General features: G+C 45.2%; 1 protein-coding gene and 1 long non-coding RNA gene across 3 annotated transcripts in view; one reads left to right on the top strand and one right to left on the bottom strand.

The window, feature by feature from the left end:
• RAD9A (RAD9 checkpoint clamp component A) lies at positions 1 to 27,364 on the top strand. Of its 2 annotated transcripts, XM_029574392.1 has the most exons (11): positions 5 to 197; positions 8,261 to 8,331; positions 10,094 to 10,240; positions 10,761 to 10,875; positions 11,016 to 11,115; positions 11,344 to 11,453; positions 13,330 to 13,436; positions 13,520 to 13,584; positions 18,433 to 18,558; positions 21,532 to 21,805; positions 22,093 to 27,364. In XM_029574392.1, exons 1-11 carry the CDS (start codon positions 95 to 97, stop codon positions 22,201 to 22,203), a joined length of 1,329 nt encoding a protein of 442 aa, XP_029430252.1. In that variant the 5' UTR covers positions 5 to 94; the 3' UTR covers positions 22,204 to 27,364. The 2 variants fall into 2 exon arrangements, with proteins under 2 accessions (XP_029430254.1, XP_029430252.1); XM_029574394.1 differs by lacking the exon at positions 10,094 to 10,240 and having other exon boundaries at positions 1 to 197.
• LOC115074692 overlaps positions 25,303 to 27,661 on the bottom strand; it is a 12,661-nt gene continuing 10,302 nt past the window's right edge. Inside the window, exon 2 of the long non-coding RNA XR_003852320.1 lies at positions 25,303 to 26,085. This is a non-coding gene — a long non-coding RNA (uncharacterized LOC115074692). The remainder of the gene's footprint in view (positions 26,086 to 27,661) is intronic.

Raw genomic sequence — 27,661 nt, forward strand, 5'->3', positions numbered from 1 at the left:
AACGCAGGCCTGACGTCACAGTGCAGTCCTGGCAGCCAATTGCACGGCCGTTGGCTGCAGTCGGACGGCGCCGGTCAGGTGGCGGCGGAGTTGAATGTCACAGCGCCCCCTGGTGCTCGGCCGCTGCTTCCGGGGGCGCCGCCGGGGACTCGCCGAGGGCGGGATGAAGTGCCTCGTTACCGGAGGGAACGTGAAAGGTGAGAGCTCCGCCGAGCCAGCTCAGACCTTCCCCCCCCAGGCCCGCTGACTTCCTGCTCTCGGGGAGGGGGGCGGGGTTATTTCCTGGGTTAGTGCCCGGATGAGCACGAGCACAGTTAGCAGGCAGGAGCGTTGTTGCTGATTTCTCTTCTTTTGCAGATTTTCTTCCGCCCTGGCTGCTTGGGATGCTAAAGTAATACAGTGAACAATAAAAGAAAAAATACAAGCTTAGAGAACCGAAAAGGCCTGGGGGTTTCTTCTTTCATGCTGCTTGCAGTCCGGCTTTTAGATTTGACTGTGTCTTCTCGGGGTTTAGATGATAAGAGTCGGGTGGCATCTTGTAGACAGTCTGTCCTCGAAAGCTCAGGCTTCAATACATTGGTTAACAAAAAATATATAAGGTGATACCTTTTAATTGGACTAACTTTAATATATTTCTTGATGCTTTGGAGAGCTAATGCTCTCTTCCTCAGATCATCTAAGCAAAAGATGACGATACTGGGCAATATAAAGTAGTATGGTTGCAATAAGTGAATCATAAAAGGCATTACAATGATAGAAACAGAGAACCATAGACCATATGGCCTGTCTACTCTGCCCAACTAATTTAGCTTTACAACTCCCATCACTCCTTCAGAGATCCCCTGTGTTATTATCCCATGCTTTTTTTCAATTCATATACTGTTTTTGTCACCTGCTGTTTCATGTATCCACTACCCTCTCTGTAAAGAAATATTTACCAGGATTGCTGCTAGCAATCTAGTGTGTCCATTTCGCTGCAAGGCTTTCCTCCTTTGGGATATGATAGACATTCAAGTATGCATCTTTCCTTTCCTCTAGGGCAGTGATTCTCAGCCTTTTTCCCATCACGGCATACCTGTTTGATAACGCTCAAATGTGTGACACATTGCACATTACAGTCCATGATGGAAATTTAAAAAAAGCCTAAGAGTATTACTTTTATTTTAAGAATGACAGAGGTCACTTGATGTGGTGAGCCAGGTAGGACTCTCTCCACAGAACTCCGGTTGTCATGCTCTCAATATCTCCCTTCCTTTGCTGCTCCCAAATTGTTCTTGATTTCAGTCCTTTTTGCTCTCTTTGCGTACATGTCGATTGCGCCATTTATGCAGCGCTCACCGTCCAGAATGCCCATTAAAAGCATCAAGAAAGAAAAAGAGAAAACCCATGGGCCAGAGTCTAAAATGGGGGCCCAACCAGACCTCGCAGGCAGAAAAGCTGCCAACGACGTGATAGTGGAGGAGATCAAAGCAGTCGTTCTGGCGGCTCTGGACGATTAGCTCTCGGGAATCTCGGCGCAATCATGGAGGTACAGTCTGCACTGACTGACCTCGATCCGCGTCTTGAACAAATTGAGGGACGCGTTTCTCTTTTAGAAGATGACTCTCTCGCAGCTACCGCTAAGATGGCGACCCTGGAAAAAACAGTGGCTGATCAGGCCACTAAACTCCACGATCTAGAAAATAGATCTAGACGTTCTAACCTTTGCTTCCTTGGCCTCCCAGAGACTATTGCAGATAGAAATCTTGGGACCTTGTTGGCGTCCTGGCTGTCAGAGGTTTTAAACATTCCAGAGCTGGCCCCAGTCTTTTGAAGGTGAAAGGACCCATCGCTTGGAACCGTGAAAGGAACAAGACTCCCGTCTGAGAATTGTCATTGCGAAAATTTTGAATTTTGCCCATAGCTTACCGCAAATGTCCAGATCTTTCTTATAATTCTCAGTGGGTAAGGATCTTTCAGGATTACTCGGCTCGGGTGGCTGCCCTACGCTGTGGGTTTGTGTCGATCTGCTCCACTTTGTTTAAGAGGCAGATAAAATTCTCTCTCCCGTTTCCAGCTAGATTGAAGGTTTGGCACGCTGATCGGGTCAAATTTTTGACTCTGTGGAAGATGCTGAGAAGTTCTTGGACTCTGAGCTTTGTTGATGTAATTGAGGCTGAATTTTTCTCTTTTTTTTTTTTTGGCCCCAGGTGCCGCTGATGTTTCAAATTAGGCAATGGTGGCCGCCGAATGGCACGTAATGTGACTGTGTTTTTCTGATGACTCGATCAAGTCATGGACTCCCAAGATCTCCATCTTTGATGGCCTATTAAAATATTGGTGACTTCCTGGTTGCTTGGTTTGACGCTCTATAGAGACTCCTCCTTTTTATTTTACCCACAGTGCATTTCAGAGTCGTACTGTGACCATGTTGAGAAATGGATTCTTTGCTTCATCAAGGCAGTGCCATGTACATACATTAAGATGTGATAGGCCTCACTGACAAACTGAAGAGTAGTAAATCACCTGGACCGGATGGAATACACCCCAGGGTTCTGAAGGAACTCAAAAATGAAATTTCAGATAGGTTACACATTTTTACTAATATATCATTAAAATCATCCATTGTACCTGAAGACTGGAGGATAGCTAATGTAACCCCAATATTTAAAAAGGGCTCCAGGGGCGATCCGGGAAACTACAGACTGGTTAGCCTGACTTCAGTGCCAGGAAAAATAGTGGAAAGTGTTCTAAACATCAGAATCACAGAACATATAGAAAGACATGGTTTAATGGAACAAAGTCAGCATGGCTGTACCCAAGGCAAGTCTTGCCTCACAAATCTGCTTCACTTTTTTGAAGGAGTTACTAAACATGTGGATAAAGGTGAACCGGTAGATGATGTGTATTTGGATTTTCAGAAGGCGTTTGATAAAGTTCCTCATGAGAGGCTTCTAGGAAAAGTAAAAAGTCATGGGATAGGAGGCGATGTCCTTTCGTGGATTACAAACTGGTTAAAAGACAGGAAACAGAGTAGGATTAAATGGACAATTTTGTCAGTGGAGGGGAGTGGACAGTGGAGTGCCTCAGGGATCTGTAATGGGATCTGTGCTTTTCAATATATTTATAAATGATCTGGAAAGGAATACGAAGAGTGAGATAATCAAATTTGCAGATGATACAAAAATATTTAGAGTAGTTAAATCACAAGCAGATTGTGATAAATTGCAGGAAGAACTTGTGAGACTGGAAAACTGGGCATCCAAATGGCAGATGAAATTTAATGTGGATAAGTGGAAGGTGATACATGTAGGGAAAAATAACCCATGCTATAGTTACACAATGTTAGGTTCCATATTAGGTCCTACCACCCAAGAAAGAGATCTAGGTGTCATAGTGGCTAACACATTGAAATCGTCGGTTCAGTGTGCTGCGGCAGTCAAAAAAGCAAACAATGTTGGGAATTATTAGGAAGGGAATGGTGAATAAAACGGAAAATGTTATGCCGCCTCTGTATCGCTCCATGGTGAGACCGCACCTTGAATACTGTGTACAATTCTGGTTGCTGCATCTCAAAAAAGATATAATTGCGATGGAGAAGGTACAGAGAAGGGCAACCAAAATGATAAGGGGAATGGAACAGCTCCCCTATGAGGAAAGACTAAAGAGGTTAGGACTTTTCAGCTTGGAGAAGAGACGACTGAGGGGGGGATATGATAGAGGTGTTTAAAATCATGAGAGGTCTAGAACAGGTAAATGTAAATCAGTTATTTACTCTTTCGGATAATAGAAGGACTAGGGGGCACTCAATGAAGTTAGCATGGGGCACATTTAAAACTAATCGGAGAAAGTTCTTTTTCACTCGACGCACAGTAGCATCAGTAACATGGGATAGACTTAGTTTTTGGGTACTTGCCAGGTTCGTATGGACTGGATTGTCCACTGTTGAAAACATTATCCTGGCCTTGATGGACCCTTGGTTTGACCCAGTATGGTAAATTCTTATGTTCTTAAGGCAACACTGCAAATATTACACCAGGCCTTAAAACACCAGTACTCCTCCTATTAGGAAAACGGAACAATCCAGGCTGCTATAGAGTCCTACACAGAAACTGCACGCGATCAGAATACTTCACCTCGGTCACATGTGCAGACCCTCACCTAAGAAAGAATGAAGAGACCATAAAACATAACTAGAAACATGCAGACAAAAAGGGACCTGTAAACTGTAACCAGCCGTTACTTTATATGCAGTGAAAAATCGCCAGTCCTCAAAAAACAAATCAAGAAATATAAAAGCAAGAGCAGTAAAACAATAATAAAAAGAACAGATTATTTCAAAACAGCTGATGAATGGAACGTCCAGAAATTAAAGACTCAAAAAAAAAATTTCCAGACACCAATAAAATAGCCCATACAAGAGCTTCTTTCTCTTACCCAGTGCTGTTTCTCTGGAATACTTTCCTTCACAATCTTCATGCAGAATCAGTTTTAGGTTTTTTTTTTAAGTTTTAGAAATCAGTTAAGTCTTGGCTCTTTAGCCAGGCCTTTGACCTATAAATACCTTTTGTTGACAAGTAAGCTGTCTTATCACAATAGGGTCACAAAACAAATCTGATTTGGGTTTTCTGCCAGGCTTTATGAACAGCTTGTGGAACTACAGATTCAGCTTTTTATCACCAGGCGCTGTGCTTTTGTATTCTATCTTGCAGTGTTACAATTGTCCATGTTGTTACCAGCATGGATTGCATTTTTTTTTCTTTGTAAACCATTAGGCTTTGTACATCTGGTATTATGATTGTTTTGTTTTATTTACATGGTTGGCTTTTATGTTTATTTTGTTGCAAACCACTGAGTTGAAATTGTTTTTACAAGCAGTACATTAAATTTGAAAAAATAAATAAACTCCTGATCCTGTGGAACAAGAGCCAATTCTGGTATCATAGGAGGATACCCCATTTCCTGCACCAGCTCAGAACTATACAAGGGATTGACCAAGTGACCGAGATACTCAAAATGTTCTTTGCATCACTTTCTGGGTTATTTACCTTTTTATTTTCACTTACCTTATCTGCTTCCTGCGAATCTCTCTCATATTTCGAATTCTACATCACTGCCAATGCTAGATCCTCATATCCGTGGTTCCTCATCATTGGTTGCAGCAGATTTTTCACATTCAGGAGTTGCTCAACTGCTTCTCCCCTCACAGAGAGAGTTGTCCAGCAATCCCACCTCTATCACCTCAAACTTCAGGGCGATTGTGGCCAGTTGGTCCATTTCCAGTGGATCTGCCCGGCGGTTCCATGGGCATTTCCTCTACCTGCCTCCAGAGCCGCTTGACCATTCATCTCCTCCTGAGGACCTATCTTATTCCAAATTTGTGGAGAAATTTGGCATGGCCTTCAATGTTAAAGTTCGAAAGAACAAAGAATGGAGATTTCCTAGCGTGTAGCAGATGGACTCAGGGCCAATGGGTATAATGTACTCCTGATAGCAGTTGGAGACAGATCAGATTTCAATCTGACATCAGCCCTAGTACATATACCCCTGCAGGAAGCTCTGCTTTTCAGTATTTTCCATCTCCATAGCAGTTCGGAACTCTCTACACGCTTGCACAGCCTTAGAGTATTCTAACCAAAGAAATCCAAAACAAAGAAGAAATCTTACCTCTACAGACGAGCCCTGCTCTCCTGCGGTGATACCTACAGGTCCCTCCCGCAGTTGAGAATCCCTGAGGTGATTTCTGCAATCCCTCGGAGGTAGGCCTCGGTCCGGTAGCCGGTTCTTGGCGTGGACTTAGCCCCTGGCAACAGGTGTGGCTGAGAGGCAGCGGGTGCAACTTTGAGCACGGCGGTGAAAGGTACTTCCCTCTCCCCGCCGCAGCTGGAGACTGCTCAGGACAAGACCGGGAAACGCTGAGACAAGTCAAGGTAGAAAACGTCCTAAAAGTCTCCGGTCTCCGAGACTCGAATAGCCACCCAGATCGCCAGCCGGCATCAGGGCTACCGGGTTGATCAGACCTGTAAAGGCTAGACCTCAGTCCGATACGAGGGTCCTCCCACGTGAAGACCCTCCGAGGTGGTCGCCATTTTGCTCGCAAGGTCGCAGACTCCATTTCCTCTTGATCGCCACCCTGTCCGCCTATCTGACCCGTGCCTATCTGACCCGAGCCGGGCGCATGGGGAACCAGATGTTCTAGGACAATGGCCTCGCTGGTTTTGGTGGCTATATGCATGTTTAAATATTTGGTAGTGAGAAATGGAAGAGCGTCTGAATGTTTTGATTTAAGTATGGCACCGAAAGAATCAAACAAAGCGTGCCATAGCTTTTCAGCAGCTTGTAATGGACCCTGGACATGCTTGAGTCAGATATGGAGGGCAGTGGTAGGAACAAGGTTGAGAGGATCAGTAAACCTATGACACAGCAAGCCAAGGGGTCGTCAGGTCGGTACCAACAGCACTCCCCAGAAGCCAGCTGGGTCAGTGCCATTAGGTTGGCGGTGGCCAGGAACTGTCCGGAAAGATGATATGGAGAAAACAAGCGGCAGATAAAGGAAACAGGAGCTGGCAACACCACAGGTCATGGGCTGGCCAAGCTGGTTCCAGCAGGCTACAAGTCCCAAGAAACAGTCAGGCCAGTGTCAGCAGGTTGGTGATGGTCACTTGCTATCCAGGAAGGGCATGGGGAACCTAGGTGGGTGACTGTTAGGGCAACAACAGCCTCACTGGTTTTGGTGACTGCTTGGATGGTTGCAGAGTTTGGAGTGGGGAGATGGTAGATCTTGGATTGGGTGTGGGTATTGTCTGCTCATCTGCCCGGGGACTGAAAGAAGAAGACAAGAAAAGCTGATTTAGAGAGCCCCCTCCTACACATGATCAGGCTTCTGGGGCTGGGAAGGGACATATCCTTAGCAATGTGGACCAGACTACTGCGCAGACTGGATGGCGCGGGTGACCTTTTCCTGTTTTACAGTCTGAATCATATTCTTTATCATGGAAAGTCAGTCTGACAGTATAAATGCAGAATTTGTATGCAACACTAATACACAGGCAAAAGGTTTACCTCGGGTGCTGAATACGTTTGCACTGGCCCTGGGACACTTTCCGCATTCTTCTCTGATGGCAGCGCTCGGTACTTGATGATCTCCTCTCCGTGTGTAGTACAGAATAGGCACTTTGTACTGATACTTCTGTTGGCAGTGCTTTCTTCTTTCCTACTATATCCAGTTTTCTTGCATCGAGCTGACTCTCACACGTGATCAGTTTTTTCATTCTGTTCTGTTCTGTTTGGGTCGTGATGCCCCAGGCAACCGCTGCAGTGGATGTGGCACCCATGGCTCGCCCCCAGGCTGAACTGTAATTGGGAAGCGTGGGGTGCGCGGAGATGAATACGGAAGGGGGCCATGTGGTGCGTGGCTTGCCCCTCTGTGCTCCAGCACCCCACTGTCTTGATACTCCGGGCAGGAGTTAACAACCCTGTCGTTGGCACAGTGGATGAGCCTGTCTGTCCCCAGACCTTCAGCACGTCACTCCCAGCAGCAAAACGGAGAGCTCTTTCCAGTTCTGTGCGCCAGAATATACATATTTCTGGTTTTGGGGGGGGGTTTTCGTGCTCGCTGTGAACCATCTTGTCCATTGCCTTGTGCTGTAATTATCGGTCTTTAGATGCAAGGTCACCTACCTTTTAACTATTATTGTGACAGGTTTTGTTAAACCCATTCTTTGCATTTCTGGCTATATTTCTGCAGTTTACCCTTGCTTTTATTTGTTTGCTGGTCCAACTTTTTATTTAAACAACCACAAACGGTTCAGCAGTGAGTTAAGCTACTAATAGATACTTACCTGTGTGTAATGTTGTTGTAGCAGACAGTAGTCATCTATCAGAATATTACATCTTGTGAGGGCCTCTTATTAGGATAAACCCAATATCTTGACCGAATCACATCATAGAGGTGCACGTTACGCTTCAGCAAGTATGTAAGCTTTCCCACCGGGGGAGCCTTATCCTGAAGCTGCATGACACTGGAGGGGAAGTCTTCCAATCTACCAACATGTATAATGTATAAGCTGTAACTATCCGACTGGATCCCCATCTACCCAGCAGACAAAGTGTGGGAGAAGGAACAATATCAACTCTCAGAATTTTACTAATCTCCACCCCTACCGGTCCAAACTCTTTTAAAGCCTTCCACCCCTGTTTTGAAAATATTGTTGCTTTTTTTTTTCTCTTCCTGTTCTGGTGGGCTCTGTCTGGATTAATTCTCTTGTCCTGCTCTCTCTAGTGCTCGGGAAAGCCATTCACTCTCTCTTCCGGATTGGTGACGAGGTGTATTTTGAGCCTTTGGAAGATGGGGTAAGTGTGCACTGAGCATGAAATCAATCTTTCTGTGAGAGTTCCTGCCTTTTAAAATGAGAGAGAGAGTAAGACATTGATATTCCCCTGCCAAAGAGGTTGATCCGGGACGAGTTCAAATCCTAGTCATTCACTTGGGCCCAATTTTCAAATGTGTGTCTACGTGCATAAAAACCAGACTTTCAAAGCTGACTTCTGCGGGTAGGCCCTCGTCGAAAATTAGTGCGTATGCATGGGCCCCAGTGCGACATCCAGATGAAAGTCGAAAGTATGCATGGGTGGTTCCGTTCCCGCCCCAACTCCACCCCTGTGTGCGTAAAAGTACCAGCAGAATCCACCTCTACATGTATAACCCCCGGGGCAATTGTCAAAAGCCCCTTCTACTTGCATAAAACCAGTGCACGTGCAGACTGTAGCCCTCTGCGGACTGCTGGAAATTATCCCGTGACGCAGCTGAACCCTGATAATGTGCCTTTTCCAGCTCCCTTTTGGAAGTTTCGCACGTCAGAGACCCTAAAAATCAGTCTCTAGACGTTTCACCCCTGCAGGCAGGTCTCGGAGCTCTGAAATGGTAAACTACGTTGGCGGTCCAGTTTGGAGGACAGACACGGCGCTCATCCAAGTGACACCAGAAGAAACCTCAGTTTGCTTTCACTTGATCTTGTGGCTAGCGTTAGATGAATCACATTTGCATCCGTAGCCCAATATTTAATTTAAACTGAAGAGTGTGGTGGTGGTAAACTTGCTTCCATAGGAGTTCTCTGTGGTAACTGAGCTCTTTTGAGCTGGATTTTACATGAAATTACGCACCTTAGCAAATTACGCACCTTAGCAAATCCGAGCTCAAGCTGCGTTACGGATGTAGGTTAAGTAGGTCTTGTCTCTGTTCACATGGGGCTTGCAATCTAACTGGGTGATGCATCAAGCCGCGGCAGTGCTCTAACACACGTTAAACAACGTATATCGCCGGGGGCCTCCATCTTCGCTGCGAACGGTGCGCTCCGTTCACGGCATGCCGGGGGTCTCTGCCATTTTCTGCGCTCCGCAGTAGCACAGAATTCCCCCAGGACTACATATAGGCCGATGCAGAAAGGTGCATTCAGTCAAAAGCACTTTTTTGTCTGCACTTCAGTGCGCATTTTCTGCCCGCAAAACGTACTCCCAGCACAGTTAGGAGTTTTGCGGGCAGAAAGTGCAAACTTCTAATCGGGAGTTCTGTCTGGCACCCGTGCATGGAAATGAGGGCATTAAGCAGTGCCCCTGATATACAGAAACTGCATTGAGGAGGGGCGCGTTTTTTTAGCGCTGGAAATTTTCACTCCAGGTCAGAGCTGGAGTTAAGTTTCCTGCGCAACTGCCCTGGCACTTAAAACCCCTAAAAAAAAAAGGGGGGGGAAAAAAAGTTTTAAAAGCAGTTTAACGATGTCTGCGGATATGTCCAGACTTATCTGGCTAAGTAGCAGCTGCCTCCACTTACCCACAAGAGTACTGATTTATCCCAGTTTTTGCGTTTTTGTTTTTTTTAACTCCCTATGCATTAGCATATAATTAGCTTACCGTATCGGGATTTAAAAAAAAATTAACCTGAGCATTAAATATTTGCACTAGAAACCAGTGCACAATTTTTTTTAATGCTCAAGTTATTGTATCGGCCCAATAGTGTTCATGAAGCTCCTCTAGTGGGTGAATAGTAGGTACTGCAGTAACATTGCTGCAGAAGTGAGCAAGGGGAGATGGCTAAAGCTTGTTTCACTCCCTGCAGCTCTCACTGCGCAGTGTGAATTCGTCACGCTCTGCCTATGCCTGCTTTCTCTTCGCACCCCTCTTCTTCCAGCATTACCAGCCTTCCCACGGCAGTGATGAGGATCAGGCCACGGCCGAGCCCTTCCGCTGTAAGATATTGACGAAGGTGAGAAAATCTTCAGCGCGTGCTGCAGGAATACAATAAATTCAGACCTCCAGGAGGAGAGTGAGTGTAAAATAACTTTGCAATTAAATACTCTGCTGGCGGGGTGATTAGCGACAGTAACTTGCCTCTCTGAGGTCTTGGGTTTGTATTCGTGCAGCCACACCAGGGCTGGAAACAGATGTGACTTGGAAAGAGCTCAGTGTCTAGTGTTTAACTGCTTCTGAAAATATCTGCATTGAATTTAGTGCTGACTTAGGAGAAAATCAGCTTTTCCTGGGACCCAAAGGCCAGGATTTTTCCAGCTTTCTGGGTAAGACACAGTAACCTTGAGCTAGCTGGGAGGATTAAACCTCTCGTGTAAGAGAAATCGCGTGCTGTGATCAGAGGAGAGAGGGCAGTGTGTAGCAGGAGACTGTGTATAATTCTCTTTTGGTCTCTTTCTGTTACTGTGAAGTCCTTTGTTTCCTCGCTGGCTCATCCCTTCCTGTGTGCCCCACTCTCCTCCTCTTGTCTCTCACAGTCCATTCTGAATATTTTCCGCTCGCTTCCCTCCCTGGAGAAGACGGTGGAGAAATGTCGGATCAGCTTGAACCCCAAAGCCAGCCGTCTTGTTATCCAACTGCTTTGCAAGTACGGTGAGTGTGGGAACGCGTGGACCTCCACCAGGGCACCTCGAGCCTTTCCCATGATCGTTCCTCGCCCTGCGTGAGTCTCTGGCTTTCTCCTCTGCCCTCCCCCTCCGCCAGGCGCTCACCACGTTGATTTGCAATTTCAGGAGTTGTGAAAACCCACAACTTGTCGTTCCAAGAATGTGAGTCTCTGCAGGCCGTCTTCAACAAGGATGTCTGTCCCAATCTGCTTCGTGCACCGGCCAGGTGAGGGATGGCAGAGAGTTGGAGGGTGGGGGGTGAGAAATGGAAGGGGGCAGGAGGGACAGGGAAGAGACAAGGAGAGCCCTTAGGGGGAGTGAGAAATGCAAGGTGAGATTGCATTGTTTGAGATGACCAGAAAGAGACCATGCATAGGACGCAGCTGGGAAGGGGACGTCCTTGTGCGAGAATGCTATCGACTTTCCTGTCTTTTCTCTCTGTTGCCCTGTGCAGGCTGCTGGTGGATGCTGTGGTGCACTTCCCTGTTGCGCTTTCCGAGGTGACCCTGGCTCCAAGCTGTGGTGGGAGGGTAATCTTTAGAAACTACATGGAGGATGAGACAGGTGAGAGTAAGACCAGCCGCCTGCTTTATGGTCACTGCCCTGTCCGTGTGTCCGAGCCTGCGTGGAGCCAGATGCTGCGGATGGTAATCTGTTCTGCTCCTTGGACGCTGCTGTTCAGTGTGCTGGGGAGAACCCCAGGCTACCTCCCGGGGAAGACTGCCTGTCTTGTTCTAGAAGGCTCCAATTAGAAAGCATTTTAGACTCCACATGGAAAATCTTTGTAGGCTGTGAAACCTTTCATTAGACTAGGAATGATGCCGTGCTGCAGGAAACCGAGGCCTTGTGTGGTCCCGGAATTACATGGGCTACATCAGTGGTTCTCAACCCTTTTTTTCCGCCGTGACACATCTGACCGTTCATGCTCATGTGTGTGACACACTGCACATTAAATTCTGCAGCTGAAGTTTAAAAAAAAATCTAAATATTTTATTGTTAAAAGTGATGCGAGAGAGAGAATATATTCTTTAATTTCAATAACTATGTAAAGAAAGTAGTTATTAAATTTTGATTGTTTCACAAAAGTTTGAACCTTCACTTACTTTATTGGTGAGAAATCTGGGACTGATGATTTGATTCAGGGTGGAACAGTAAACAAACTCTCATTCATCTCACTGTCAACCTCAAGACGTTCTGAACTCTTCTGAAGTTTTATATAGAGCAGAACAAGGATGATAAGATACAACATAGTAACGTGGTATTTTGGGCAGAAAAAGACCAAATAGTCCATCCAGTCTGCCCAGCAAGCTTCCCATGGCAGTAACTCCATGCAGGTTATCCCCATGTGTCTGCCGCTCCATGCAGGTGACCCCGATGCCTTATATTAAGGATAATAACTTACAACTGTTAAACCCATAACAAAATTACTGCAACATTTTTGCACGGTGAGTAACCTTCCTGATAATTCAGACAATGCTGCTTGAACGTTCCTTACTTTTGGACTTTGGGGATAAAGCTTCTACAGGCAATGTCAGTGTTATCAGTACCCCAGAACGGAAAATATTTCCCTTTTCCAAAAAATATATTCAGATTCTGGTATCCCTTCAGTAAGTAACAGCACTTCAAAAAACCCTCCCCTGCCAGACACTTTGTGAAATAAGATGAAAACCTGAAAAAAAAAAAAGAAGACACTTAGAATGTATGAACCTGCCATACCTTTACAGCACTAAGAGCCAGGACTCAAACAGCAACAACCCTTCCTATGAAAATACAACACTGCAAATATAGAACACAATACGCTTCCTGCTGGAAAACCAAACCAAACTGGACTGCTAAAGATCCCTACACGGAACCGACATGCTGGTCAGCAGAATCCCTCACGTCTGTCACACACGCAGAGCACCGCCTGGCCCTTACCTATTACAGAATAAAGGACCCTGGGAAGCCAGACCCACTGTGTGCTGAAGTATAAAGTCCACAAAGAGTTTTTACCCATAGAGTTTATGCCAATTTGCAAAGGGAAAATATTCCCATTGGATGCACAGGCTTGCACCTGCTATTTTGTTGGGATACTTTTTTTTTTAAGAGTAAAAAACATCCGCACTCCCTGCTCTGAGCTCTCCTCAAGCAGCAGGCACACATGGCTGTTTTCGGAGGCCTAAGCTTGCTGTAGAACATTTCTGGTGACGCACCTCCCACCTGTTGGTGGGTGACACACCAATGTGTCCCGACACGTTGGGTGAGAACCATTGGACTACATCATGCCCCTAGTTTATTCCCTAAAGGATAGTCTGCATGAGCAGGGAGAGATTCTCAGCGGACCTTGGCGGGCTCATGGACTCGTTTGGAAGGACTGGATGTGAGTTGGTAGTGGGGGGGGGGGGGTGATGAAGCTGTATAAAGGGGGGGTTTCTTAGTTTTTTTCTCCTGATCCCTGCAGATCCAAATAAAATGATGCTAACAGAAATGGCACTAAATGAGGATGAGTTTCTGCATTTCCAGGTCCGTAAGGAATCGGAAATCACCTTCTGCTTGAAGGAATTCCGGGTGAGTTTCAGTCCGAGCTTGCTGTCTCTCTCCTGTTTCCCTTCCTCTCTCCTAGTTATGATCTTTTTCTCGATCTGTTTCAGGGTTTGCTGAATTTTGCAGAGTCCTCCAGTTTACCTGTCAGTATTCACTTTGACGTTGCTGGCAGGTGAGTGCTTTTCTGCATAATTTCTCTTGGATTAATGCAGTTTCCCAGCCCTCTCCTGAAGGCACACCCAACCAGCCAGGTTTTCAGAATTACCACAATGAATATGTATGAGAGAGATTTGCATATCTTGGGTCTCCAATGTATGCAAATCTATCACATGAACATTCCTTATGGCTATCCTGAAAAATCAACAGGTTAGGTTTGCCTTCAGGAGAGGGCTGGGATTTGTTTTGTGTACACCATGATAAGAATGAAGCTTTCTTAGCATTCGGACAGGTTCATCCACACCTGTGGGTTATGCACCTCTATCAGTAAAATGGAGACTGAGCCACGGTATATATATACCCCTGCACCGGCATCAGCCCGCCAGTATTCTCCGTCTCTAGCAGATGGTGGACATCCATCTCCCTACTGGGGATTACTTAAAAAAATATACATACATACATATATATATATAAAGAGAGAGAGAATGAAGAAGAAAATTGATTCGCCCCACTCTTCTGTGGTGATACCTTGGGTCCCTCCCTCAGTCGAGTTTTCCTGAGGTGATATCTGCGGATCCCTCCCTCAGATGAGTGCCTTGGTCCGGTAACTGCTTTTCCGGCGTGGACTTAGCTGTAAAAAAAAGCTGAGAGGCTAGCGGGTGCAGGAAGCCGAGCGCGGCGGTGAAGGCCTTTACCTTCTCCCCCCGCAGCCGGAGATCGACTCTAACCTTTGTCAGGACGGGCTGAGTTCTGGTAAGGAGTTAAAAAAAAAAAAAAATAGACGCAGTGAGGGTTTCCATTCCCCTTCTGATCTCCGAGTCTCGGTGTGCCGATCCGACATCTGTTCCTGTCTCCGAGGGAGCTGAGAGAGTCGTGGCAGCTTGGCGGTTTGAGCAGCCTTTTTGGCTAGGCCCCGCTCTCAGGCTTTGCTTAGACGCCACATGGTAGGCCGAGGTGGTGCCCTCAAGTCTGCTGAGAAACACTGTCCATTGGCTCCCGTTTGTGCGCCTAGGTGTGGATGCTCCGGTGGGTGCCTGCCTGGACCGCATGTTGTGCGCCTATAATTTTTGGGTGCTTATTGGAAAGGCCTTGTTTTTGGCCGCCCTGTCCATGCTTATTTGTGTGAGTCGGTAGTTGGATGCACAATGGTCAGATGCTTTGGAGGATGCTGCTAACTTTGTTTATTTTTGTGGTTTGCCATATTCAGGCATCTCAGCTTGGTGTTCTTCTCCCCCCCCCAAATGTATTAGCACTACTTGGAGACTCAGGGAGAGTTTTTTTTCTCTGGCTGCTTTTGCTGAGCCCACCCTTCCCAACATGATGCGAGTGTACATTGTCAGAACTCCTTGGCCTGTATGCCTCAAGATAATTCGGGCTAAATGTTTTCACCCCATCCTGGATCTCAAGAGAGTCAATCGGCTTTTGCAAGTGACTCATTCCCACTTGGAAACCTTACGCTCACTGATAATAGTAGTACAGTCAGCGGAGTTTAAGTCTTTGGGTTGTTAGAAGAGTATCTGCATATTCCCATCCAACTGGAGCATCAACGGTTTTCTTCGTTTCACTGTTTTGGGGTGATGTTATTACTTTTTGAGCGCTACCCTTTGGTTTGGACACTGTGCCCAGAACCTTCTCTAAGATCATGGTGCTGATAGTGGCTGTGTAGAGAGGATGACATCTGGGCCACTCGTACTTTGTTGATTGGCTAATTCGGGTTAAGAGCTATGAAAGAGAATTTTCAGGTCCCACGTAAGGTGATCTCCTTGCTGAAGGAAGTAGGTTGGGTGGTGAACTTGGCAAAGAACAATATGCAGTCATTCCAAACACTGGAATATCTAGGTGTTCATGTCCAACCCAAAGCAAGACAGGTGTCCCTGTCGGGGATCCGCATTCAGAACTGATGGTGCAAGTCGACTATTGACAGAAGCAATACGCCCGGCGGTTTGGTCGTATCTACAGGTGCATGGGTTGGTGGCAGCACCTGAGAGGTAGTTCCATGGGCAAAGGTTCATTTGCGTCCTCTTTGGTGCACTCTGCTTATGCATTGGAGTCCACAGTCTCAAATCTCCTTGATACAATTTCAGTTATCAGTGGAGATCGTCTGACTGCAGTATTGGTTGCAAGCAGATCATCTAATGACTGTTGTTCCCTTATGAACACCAGACTGGCTACTATGCATGACTGATACGACCCTCCAGGGTTGAGAGACTTACTGTCAGGAGTTGCAAGGGCAGTGCAGTATAGAGGAGTACCTCTGGAGCATCAATCGGCTGGAAGCCCGTGCAGCTTGCAGGGTTAAGTAGTCCAAATAATGTAGGACAATGCAATGACAGTGGCTTACATCAGTTGACAGGGAGGAACTAAGAGCCAGCAAGTATCACAGGAAATAGCCCAACTCATGGAATGGGCAAAAGTACATCTTCAGAAGATCTGAGCCTTGCACACTGCAGGAAAAGACAATGTGAGAGCCGACTTTCTCAGCAGACAGTCTGAATCCAGGAGCAAGGGAATGGTACAACAAAGTGTTCTAGCTCATAGTGGGCCGCTGGGACCTCCTGTTTCTAGGCTTGCTGGTGACGTCACACAATGTGAAGGTTCCTTTCTTCTTCAGTTCCAGGAGAGATATGAAGTTTTCGGGCATTGATGCCCTCATGCAGGAGGGGCCGTAAAGCAAGCTTCTATATGCCATTTTCCCGTGGCCCATGTTGGGCAGAATGATTTGAGGATTCAAGACTCACATGGGGTTGGTACTTCTGTGGCGTTAGATTGATCCACGAGGCTGTTGTATGCAGGTCTATGAAGGCTTCTGGTGGAATATCCTCTCCAATTACCGGTCCATGGGGATTTGCTACGGAAGAGGCCTATTCTTCTCGAAGATCTGACCTGATTTTTGTCTTACAGTGTGGCCCTTGCGAAGGCTCTGTTGCTGAAGCATGGGTAGGCCACTGCTGTGTTTTGCACTTTGATTCGATCATGACAGTTATTCACTTCCTTAGTCTATGTTCACATTTGGCAAATGTTTTAGGCTTGGTGTGAGAAATGAGGAGTTCAGTTAAAATCCCTCTCAGATTGTTTTTTTGCAGGATTGGTTGTGTAAGGACTTGGCCCTTAATTCCTTGTAGGTACAGGTGGCAGCTCTGGCCTGTTCAGAGGTCCAATGAATGGTGAACCTTTGTTGGCCCATCCGGTTGAGGCACAGCCTTGAAAGGAATGAAGCATCTACATGCCCCTTTGCGGTTGCCAGTGCCCTTGTGGTATCTTAATCTGGTTCTGAAATCCTGATAGGTCCCATTTTTTGACCACTGAATAGCCTCTTCTTGAGGTTACTTACTAGAAGATGATGCTCTGTGCGTAGTTTCCAAACTGCGGGCTCTGTCTTGCCGGGAACTGTCTTGCAGGTATCTCCAGGAGTGGTCCAGATGCAAACTGTTCCATCCTTTTAGCCAAAGATGGTCTTGGATTTTCACTAATCAATCCCTGCTGACTCTGGGCAGGGAGAGAGAAGTGGATGAATATTGCATGTTACAGACTTTGGGTGTCAAGCAGCATATCTTGAGGTATTTGAGGTTTCTAAACCTCTCAAGAAATGGACCAGATGTTTATAATCCACGGTGGGAGTAAACTGGGTGAGCCAGTGTCATGGGCTACGATAGCCCGCTGGATTAAGAAGGTTATCACGGTCACATATGTGGATGCTGAGCAGCCGTTCCCTAGTCAGGTTAGTGCTCATTCCACTAGGGCTCAGGCAGTGCCATGGGTAGAGATTAGATGTTTGTTTTCCATCTAGATTTGCCAAGCTGCAACATGATTTTTCTTACACAACTTCCAGGCATTATCGCCTGGATGTGCAAGCTTGGAAGGACGCAGCCTTCGCGTGTGCGGTGTTGATCGGACCGTGGGCAGCCTCCTACCCTATTCGGGAGTAGCTTTGGTACATCGCACTGGTGTGGATTAACCTTACTACTTGTCTGATAATTTCCTTTTCTTTAATGAGGACAGGTTAATCCACTTTCCCGCCCTTGCCTGCTGGATGGTGATGCTATTGTCCTCCTGAGTGGCTGTGTCTCCAGGGATTACTGGTAAGTCTCAGATCCAGTCCCTAGGTTAGTGATATTACACTCCTTGTCTGACTTCAATGTTTCCTGTTAACTTAACATTTGAATGATTGTCTTAATGCTAATGATCATTGTCCACAGTTGGCTTTTGCAGAGAATACTGGCGGGCTGATGCCAAAGATGGTCTCGGATATATAGACTGGGATATATAGACTGTGACGTCAGCTTTGCTCCATCTCCATCTGCTGGTAGAGGTGCATAACCCACTGGTGTAGATTAACCTATCCTCACTAAAGAAAAGGAAATTATCAGGTAAGGATTAATTTCTCCTTACTCATAATCCAGGGTATATTAGGAGTGATCTCAAGCTCTCAAATTTATTGCTTCTGCTTGCTTCAATACTTGCATTGTGCCAGAGAGCCTCCTCCTGGGGTTCAAAAGGTGAAATATGAATCAAGGTGTGCCTGGAAGTTCCTTTGTATCAGGCCAGTAGCTTCCAATACAAATGGAACTATTTCTGTATCTTTCTGCCACATTTTCTTACTCTCTGATTTCATCTGTTGAAATTGAGGATCTTCTCTCTCTCTCTCTATACGTTGTAAGGAATATCGCTTGGTGCTGACACGTCGATTAGCAATGCTGCTCTTGCGTTTTCTCCTTTACTGCAGTGTCGGGTTTTCTTGCACCAAGCTTTGTATCGGCTGGAATTGGGATGGGGGATGCCTCAGGCGATCACAGCTGCTTCGCTTGGTTTCTCGTCTTCTCAGCAAGGCAGTGTTGTGAGAATAATAGTCTGCTCTTTCTCTCAGGCCAGTGGTGTTCAGCTTAGAAGATCCGGTGTTGGAGGTTCACTTTGTCCTCGCTACACTCTCTGAGCCAGAAGTTGGTGGCTCCCAGAGTCTCCCTGGAGGATCTCTGTCTCAGGATGCTAACAGGTAAGGGAGGAAGAAACAAAAAGCCAAAACACCATTTAAGATACTTAGAATGAGAAAATGTGCTGTTTGATAAAAGCTGTTGATCATTTTATTAACATCTTATTTTTTAATTTGTAATAACTGTGTGTTTAACTGTCTCTGCTAATCTCTCAGGCCCTGATGCACTTGGCTGTGTTCATACAACTTTATTCCATTATTTACCAAGGACCACAGCACACATGCAAATCCCATGTTCATCAAGGCGTTGGCTCTTACTGCCCAATGCAGAGAGCTGTGTACACGTAACGCAGGGTTTCTGAATGCTGGAAATTGTAAATTGTGATCAGCAGTGAAGTGAGGTTTCCTGGGTTAGTGTTAGTCCGAGGGGCTGAACCTGGAATCTGTGGTGTGGAGTCCATGTGCATAGAAACAAAGAAATGTGATGGCAGGAAAAAACAGTATGGCCTATCTAATCTGCCCATCGCCCAACTGATTTAGCTTTACAATTCCCCTCACTCCCTCGGAGATCCCCTATATTTATCCCATGCTTTCTTGAATTCGGATACCATTTTTTTTGTCTTCAGCACCCCCACTGGGAGGCCATTCTATACATCGTCTTCCCTCCCTAAAGAAACATTTCCTAAGATTATTCCTGAGTCTACTACCCCCCTCTCACCCTCATCCTATGGCCCCTCCTTCTAGAGCCTTGCTGTTGAAGGATGTTTGCCTCCAGTGTATGGAAATCTTTGAGAAATATATATATATCATATCTCCTCTATCTCGCCTTTCCTGGGGTATCCATGTTTAGATCCTAAGTCTATCCTCATATGCTTTAGAACAAAGACCAGTGACCATTTTAGTAGCCTCCCTCTGGACCGACTCCATCCTGTTTATACCCTATCGAAGGTGCGGTCTCCAGGACTGTACCCACTATTCCAAGTGAGGTCTCACCAGGGACCTATACAGGGGCAATATCACCTCCCTTTTTCTGAAGACCATTCCTCTTCCTATGCAGCCAAGCATCTTTCTGGCTTTTACTGTCTCTCTATCTACCTGTTTGGCCACCTTAAGATCATCAGATGTAATCACGCCCAGATCCCACTCTTCCTTTGTTCTTAGAAGAATTAACTGAGACAAAGCAGTGGTGGTTCCAGATTGGGTCCCAGTAACCAAAGGTATAGCTAAACCTTCCACATCATTTCCCCTCCATCCTGAGATTGAGAGCATCATAGTTGCTGAATGGCAGCCACCAAATATGGTTTTAAAATGCATTAAACAATTTTCCAAAACTACATCCGCGTCCTCTGAAGGTGCAAGAACACTTGTTCAAGATTCCTAAGGTAAATGCCTTCATCTTGACCATGACCAGAAAAATGACCTTTCCTGCGGAAGGAGGAGCATCCTTTAAAGAACCACAGGACAAAAAGATAGAGCTTATCTTGACTTGTCTTAACAACTTAGCTATTCAAGGATCAGTTTGTTTGAATTATATACGTAGAGCCCTTCTACACTGGATTCAGCAGCTCCGAGAAGGGAAGGAAATTGCAAGATTAGAATCTGCAAGCACATACTTAGCAGATGGATTGTATAATCTCATAAGACTTTTGTCTGGGCCTCTAGCCTTAACAGTAAGAGCAAGAAAGCATCTATGGGTTCAACAATGGGCAGCAAATTCTTGGTCTAAGGCTACCCAATGGTGTGAGCTACTGTTCAAAGTCAGATGTTGTTCAGAGGAACTTGAGAGGCTGGTAAAGAATTTGGGGTGGAATCTGGACCCCAACACCTGCCAGAAGATAGAAACAGGATTACTTTTAAGCCCTATAGAACATGTAGCCAATACTGAGACTACAGAAGATACTGCCCAGGAAGACCATTTATTTCACCGCCACTCAGGCTAAAAGGAAGAATGCAGTCCTTTCAAGGGCCAAGAAAGACAAGACCAGATTAATCGGGTCCTTCCACCTACGCAAGCAGTCAACAATGATATATTATAGATCCACTTTTCGATTCATCCAATAGGAGGTCAACTTTGGGACTGCGTCAAAGAGTGGGTCCAAATAATATTATTCAAAATGGCTCTGCTCTAGATCTAGCATGGACGGTAAGGAAAAGATTCATGGCGTTGCCATGAATGACTCCCAAAAAGAAGGTGGCAGTTCAAGAAACTTTAGATAAATTTATTATGGCTTCAAGGGATTTGCCTAGTGCCTGTGGAATCAGTTTAGTAATTGGCCATTTTGTTGAGGGTCACAGAGGGTCTTGGATCTCAAAGCAGGTTGGCTGAGTGTCACTTAAGTGGAACAAGGCTTTTGCATTAGCTTAGTGTGATGTTTACTGCATGTCTCTAAAATCTTATGATTGATGGTGCAATAAGCTTTTTGAAATCAAGGTAAATTTAGATTAGACCCTGGAACTTAGTCATACTCTTCTGACACTGGCACAGTGTTTCAAAGAAGTTCACTGTACTCTTACAGAATTGTTCATTGTCAGCGGACTACCACTAACAGTGTGAATACATGCTGCTATTACCTTGCTGGATCCTGTCTTCTCTCTACCTTTAGTCTGATAGATTGAAACATTCGCTTGATGGCTCTTCATGCCTGTCTGTCTGTACCACAAACTCCTTCAAGTCAAATGAACAGCTTTTTATGAGTAAGGGAACTTGGAGAAAATAGTCCTTAGGTCAAAGGGCCATAAAACGGTCCTGGGTGTACTTTATTTTACAGGTTTTGTTTCAATAACAAACAATAAGAAGAAACTTTTTTAAATCAGTCATTCAGTAGAACTAATTCTGCTTCCAAACCTGTCGAATCAATAAAAACCATAATGTCTTTTCATATAGCTGTTCTACCTTAGGCATGTACAGGATCTTATACCTGTAACACCGTAATGTCCTTTAGGGTGTACCATCCTGGGTGCCGAAGTGACGTCACTCATGCTCGGTGAGAATTAATTCTCTGTAGTATGTTTATTGCGTGTATGCTTTTCTTGCAGGTTGTCACCCTCTGAGACGGCAGCTGATGACTTCATGAATGATGATATAGATTCTTATATGATTGCCATGGAAACCACCACCGGGGAGGAGGCCATGGCAAATGGCTGCAGGCCTCCCCTTAGCCCGACCTTCCCTCTTAAGGGGAGTGGACGAGCTGCAGGGAGGCCCACAGGCAGAAGGAAGGATCTCTCCATGCTTCTGAGCAATGGGCCAGGGTCTGAGGGAGAAGAGGAGGAGGCAGGAGAGGTGCCAGGAACGCCCCCAAATAAGAAGGTAAAAAGGGTGCAGTCCTTAATGGTCCATCACCAAGAATGTTAGAGCTGGGGAGAAAAAGGGAAGGCAGGGACTTTTAACATTTTTTAGAACTATTTCCCTGACCTTTCTCCTTTGACTCTAAAGCATTGCACAGATGACTATTACACGGGCCAAGAGCTTTATCTTTTCAAGCTTTTTCCTGGGACCCTCAACTTGTTACACAGATGTTAGACAGAATAATCCTCAGACCTAGGCGTTGCCCAGATGTGAATTTAATTTTGAACATCTCTTCCTCTCTCTGTCAGTTCCGTTCCTTGTTCTTTGGGTCGGTTTTGGCACACATGGATGCTCCACACCATACTGGACTGAAAGAGGAGGTGCTTGCAGAAGCCAGCGACGTGGAAGAGGATTCCTGAATAGCCAAGGACACTTCTGGACAGAGAGGAGAACACAGAGACAGAAGAGGACAAGTGGTGGGATTTGAGAGACACTTTCTCCAGTCCCATGCAGCTCCAGCTTGCAGGCGTCCCCATGTGTGACAGTGTAGGGCCACAGAACTGGTGGGCAGGATGCTGGTCTGCTTTTCAGTGCTTTATGGAACACAGATCCTGAGTCAACGTGTGCTTAATTCCTTATAACAAATACTTAGAATGCACCTTTATTTTATATTTATTTTTTCCTGTTAACTGCAGTCCTTACTCGCATGGTCTATCTTTTTTTTTTGCATCTGGCTTTCATCAGGAAGTTCTGCACAGTCCCGTCTTCCTTCAGGCACAACCTTATTCCTTTCCAATTGCGTATTATTGCTCCCTGATGAGAGCCAGTCTCCTGCTTTCTTATCTGGCTCTCATTCGCAAGTCATGCGCAGTTTCCTGCACTTTTTACTGTCTTGCATGTCCTCCTTTCTATAAAAGAGTTGTGGGATCCTATGTTTGTCTCTGGGAGCAGTCAAGTATCCATTTGCTGTGAGTGTTAGCTCCAGCACTTCCAGCTCTCGCCCACCTATTTTTGGGAGTAGGTATCGGGTCTCTGATGTACCTTAGAGCCATCTCTTTTTACTGGGGCCGTTCTCTTGACCCCTCAGTCCTTGTGGTTGCCACGGGACAGAGGCGTCCTGTTCTGCATTCGCTTCGTACGTGAATGGACGCAGCATCAGAACCCAGTGACCCTATTGTAATTCATACCAGGGCACTTTTTCCATGGACAGTGCCCTGCTGTCTCCTTACCCCCCAACCCCCTCTATCATGTGCTTGGTCTCTGCTGAACAAACAGATTTTTCTGTTCATGGTAAGAAAGTGCCTGGTAAGATGTCTTCATAATAAATCACAAGGAGCATAGTGATCACTGGGAAAGAGAGAAATGTGTTTAAGTTAAACATGCATATTTTGCTTATAAAACTCTTTAATTTATTGCCTAGTGTGACTGTGTTGCTTTCAATAACTGTCAGGGTCATAGAAGGTGACCACTCGGCATTTGTCCGAGTACTTGCCTGGTTGATCTGCAGCAGTACCCGATTCTCTGTGGTCGCTTTCCTCTCAGCACTTTGCCAAGGTCCCTTTATGTCTGGCTGAAGTTTGCTTACATTCTCTGCTGGAAATACGTCCTCTGTGTCCAGTACCCTTTCAGCATTTCTCTCTCCAGCTTCCCATGCTTCCTTGTCTTTGAATTCATTCTCTAGAAAATGCTGCCTCTTCATACTTTTGAACTTTATTGGATATTTGGAAGTTTGTATATTATCTTCTGTCTTTATCACCTTGAGTTATAGTGCAGGCCATGTCCCTCTTTAATTGCCTCTGAGTTATCAATGTCCTTAAATAGATGTGGTCTTCAGAACCAGACATTATTCAAGATGGAGTCTCACCAATGATCTCTGCAGGGTTTACACATCGTTACTACGTGAGATTCCTCAAACTTGCTATTAACTTTCACCCCCTCCCCCAACTGCTTTGCTATGTTCAGGTCATCAGAGATGTTTTATTCTCCACTTCCATCCCAAAGTCCCTTTTCTCCTTGGTAGCTGCCAGGTCTTCCTCTCCCAAATGCTCTGTGGCTCTTGGATTGCTGCAGATAATCAAATTGATTTGATCTGCAACTCTAAATGTACTGCTGTTGAAAGACCGTACGAGTAAACACATTTATCCAAGCAAAATAGTATATATTTTGATTTTTAAAAGCTGCTATTTCTACAGGGGTCAAAAACAATGCTATACAAAAGTACATTTTCTACAAATATGAGGGAGGCTCAACACCATAAATAAATGCAATGCCAAAAATAATTCAGAACCTCGTTCTTTGTTGGCTAGGATTCAACAATGGGCATCCAATACAGTTATCAGCGGGATACAAGATTTAAGGGGTATCATGCACACCCTTTCTTCGGAGACTGGGAGCGTGTTCAGATGTACTTCCAGGATCTTTATACAGATCCCAGCCTAGCAAGGGATGCTAAGATTGGGGAATTCTTGGCATCGATGAAATTACCTTCCTTATCACAAGAGGCTCGGGAATCCTTAGCAACGCACATATGCGAGGTTGAGGTTGTACAGGCAAGTTGTTGGCTTTGGGTAAGAGCCCAGGACCTGATGGGTATCAGCTTGAATTTTATAAGCAGTTTTAGACTGCTTATGCTCCTTTATTGTGTGAGCTTTTTAATACGTTGGGTCAGGTGTGAAGCTCACCGGGCACTTTGCTGGATGCATTAATAGTTCTGATTCACCTAAAAGGGAAAGACCCCCTTCATTTGTAATTCTTATAGGACAATCTTTCTCAGAAACACAGACGTAAAATATTGGCTAAAGTTCTTCACTTATAATTGGAACATATATTATGGGAGAGCTGGTGCACAAGGATCAAATGGCACTCATCAAGAACAGGATCGCTGCAAATAGTACCAGGTGGATGTTTAACATTCTCCATCTTTCAAAAAGACACCGGCTGCCAGGATTTATCCTGTCTTGAGATTCTGATAAGGCCTTTGATAGAATCGCGTGCACCTGTAAGCACAAATAGCGGATTTTAAAGCATGTGCACATACACGTGCATAGACATGTTTTAAAATCGCCGCGTCCATGTACCTGAGCCAGAATACACATTGCACGTGTGCCCGCGCACGGGTCTTACAAGTTATCTCTTTGTTTCTAAAAAGCACCTGTATCTACAGCTGTCAAACACACAGTGCTAGACAAAATTACATCTTCTTCAAATATGAGAGGTTCAAAGTCATACATGAAGGCAATGTCAAAAATAATTGAGAACACAACAAACAAAGCAAGAAAGATACGATCCAATGGCAGGAATGCCCTAGGGCTCAGTCTGATCGTTGGAAGATCCACCTAACAAGTATTTCAGACTTAGACGTGGCCGCAGGGTAAAATGGCGTGATGAGAAGAAAGCAAGTTTGCTTCCCTGTAAATCACCCGTGTGTTGTGGCTGATTCATGTCTGCTTGTTGATGGAGAAACGCAGAGATACCCCATATGTATTTAAGGCAGATGGAGCAGCTGCAAGAAGCTTGTGTAAGTGTGCAGGAATGTGAACTCGTTCTTCAAAGCCAGTGATTTTTTTTTTTTTTCAGGACAGATGAGGTGAAGGGAAATTTTCAGTAAATAAGCTCCCTGTTCAGGTGTGGATGTGATCATCTCCTAACAAGATTCAAAGAAGTTGCTCACTGGTGTAAAATATACTTAAGAAGTAAGAGCGTATAATCAACAATCCAAGGAGCGGATTGCCACCGACTCACTCGTTCAGGGCTCAATCCTGCACCAACTCCATTTAATATTTTTATAATCGATACTGAAGAGTTTTGTCTCTTTGCAGATGATACAAAAATCTGCAGTAGGGTAAACAGTGGAAAAAATGAGGAATGATTAAAAAAAATTGCTTTTGTTCTGGAAAAAAGTTGCCGGTACTCCTGTGCAGGATGTGTGTGTTATGTATTTGAGGGCCACAGCGAAAATCAAGCAGTTGGAGGAAAAAGTGCCAGTGAGTACCAGTACCAGCGGGTACCACCTGAAACAAAGCCCCAATTACAAAGCTTGAGCCATGGTCGAGAACAGGGTTTTGAAAATCCACTTGCCTTGGATGAATGGATTTCCTCAGCTGGCAGGCAGTGTCGTCACCTTCTTGATTGGGGAGGGAAATGTGGTGACAGCATCTTCAGCCCCATTCGAAGCTTGGGAAAAAAATGACGGCTAAAGCATCTTCAGGAAGCCGCAGTGGGCGTTAGCATCCTTGCTCGATGGTGACGCCGAGTGACTGGATTTAGGATTCCAACGTGGGCCTGGCTCTGCAATGACCAGCCTAAGCGGGGAGGAAATACAAAATGGGAAAAAACTCCCCAGATCGTTGCACATGAATTTGGAACTCAATGCCCCCTACTTTACGTATGGAATCCTGCTCACAAGAGTTAAAAAAAAAAATTAAAGACCCGGCTCTTCCAACAGGCATTTAACTAACTACTTTACAGCCTCCCTCCCCTTCTCCCCCCCTGTCTTCCTCTCTCCCTCCCTCCTTTCAAATACATATCTTTCTTGTGTAAATTCTTCTTAACTTGTTAAATGTATTGGGTATTTTGTCTTGTTAAATGTATTGTGTAAACCCTTTTTAACTTGTTTAAATTCACGCCCCCACAATATCCCCTTGCCCGAGTTTTTTTGCCCCTATCCTCGTTATCCAAAATGTTTTAACATGTGATATGTAAGCATTCATTTTCTGTCTCCCGTTCTGTGTAAAGCGATGTGATGTACCTACGAACGTCGGTATAAAAAAAGCGATAATAAATAAATAAATGAAGGCTCATAGCAATAGATTGCAGCCTTGGTTCTGATTTATAAGAATTGCCATCCTGGGTCAAACCAAGGCCCACCGAGCCCAGCATCCCATCTCAGTCAGTGACCGATCCAGCTCTACCTGGCTAATAATGTGTTATGGACCTTTCCTCCAGGAGCTTGGCCAAACTTCTGCTTGTCGCCTTGCTCACATCCTCTGGCAATAGATTCCACGGCCTGATGGTCATGAGTGAAAAAGTACTTTCTGAGGTTTATTTTTTAATCCGCTGGCTGTTTCTTGGCGTGACCTCCTGTCTTAGTATTGTTTGAAAGGGTAAATAACCATCCTTTATTTACCCATTCCAATACACTCGTGATTTTATAAACATCTATCATGTCCCTTCTCAGCCATCTCTTTTCCAAGCCGAAAAGCCTTAGCCTGTGTAGCCTCTCATTATAGGAGAGATGTCCCATCCTCTTTATCATTTTTGTTACCCTCCTCTGCCCCTTTTCTAGTTCCACTATGTCTTTTGTGAGATGGGGGTGCCCAGAACCGCACACAGTATTCAAGGTGTGGTCACACCATGACTCAGTACAGAGGCGTTACGAGATTTGTTTTATTCTTCATTCGTTTTTGAATCATTCTGTTTACGTTTTTGACTGCCGCCGCACACTGCACCAGTGATTTCAATGTATTGTTCAGTGGTAGTGATGCCATTACAGAACCAAGCGTCATGTAACTGGAGTTAGGATTATTTTTCCCTATGTTCATCAATTTGCACTTTTCCACATTAAATTTCATCTGCCGTTCAGTTACTTAGGGTCCTTGTCTCACAATGTCCTTCTTCAGTTCCTCGCAATTTGCTGCTCTTTTAGCAAATTGGAATAATTTTGGGTCAACTGTAAATTTGATCACTTCACTCCTTTTTCCCTTTTCCAGATCAATTATGAATATGTTAAACAGCACAGGTACCAGTACCAATCCCTGTAGTACTCTAATAACCCTCTCCCTTTGGAAAACTAACCATTTAGTCCTACTCTCTGTTTCCAGCCTTTTAACCAATTACCAGCACAAATAGAACTCTGCCTCCTCTCTCATGACTTTGTAA

Source organism: Rhinatrema bivittatum, chromosome 13 (genome assembly GCF_901001135.1).
Source record: "Rhinatrema bivittatum chromosome 13, aRhiBiv1.1, whole genome shotgun sequence".
Classification (NCBI taxonomy): domain Eukaryota; kingdom Metazoa; phylum Chordata; class Amphibia; order Gymnophiona; family Rhinatrematidae; genus Rhinatrema; species Rhinatrema bivittatum.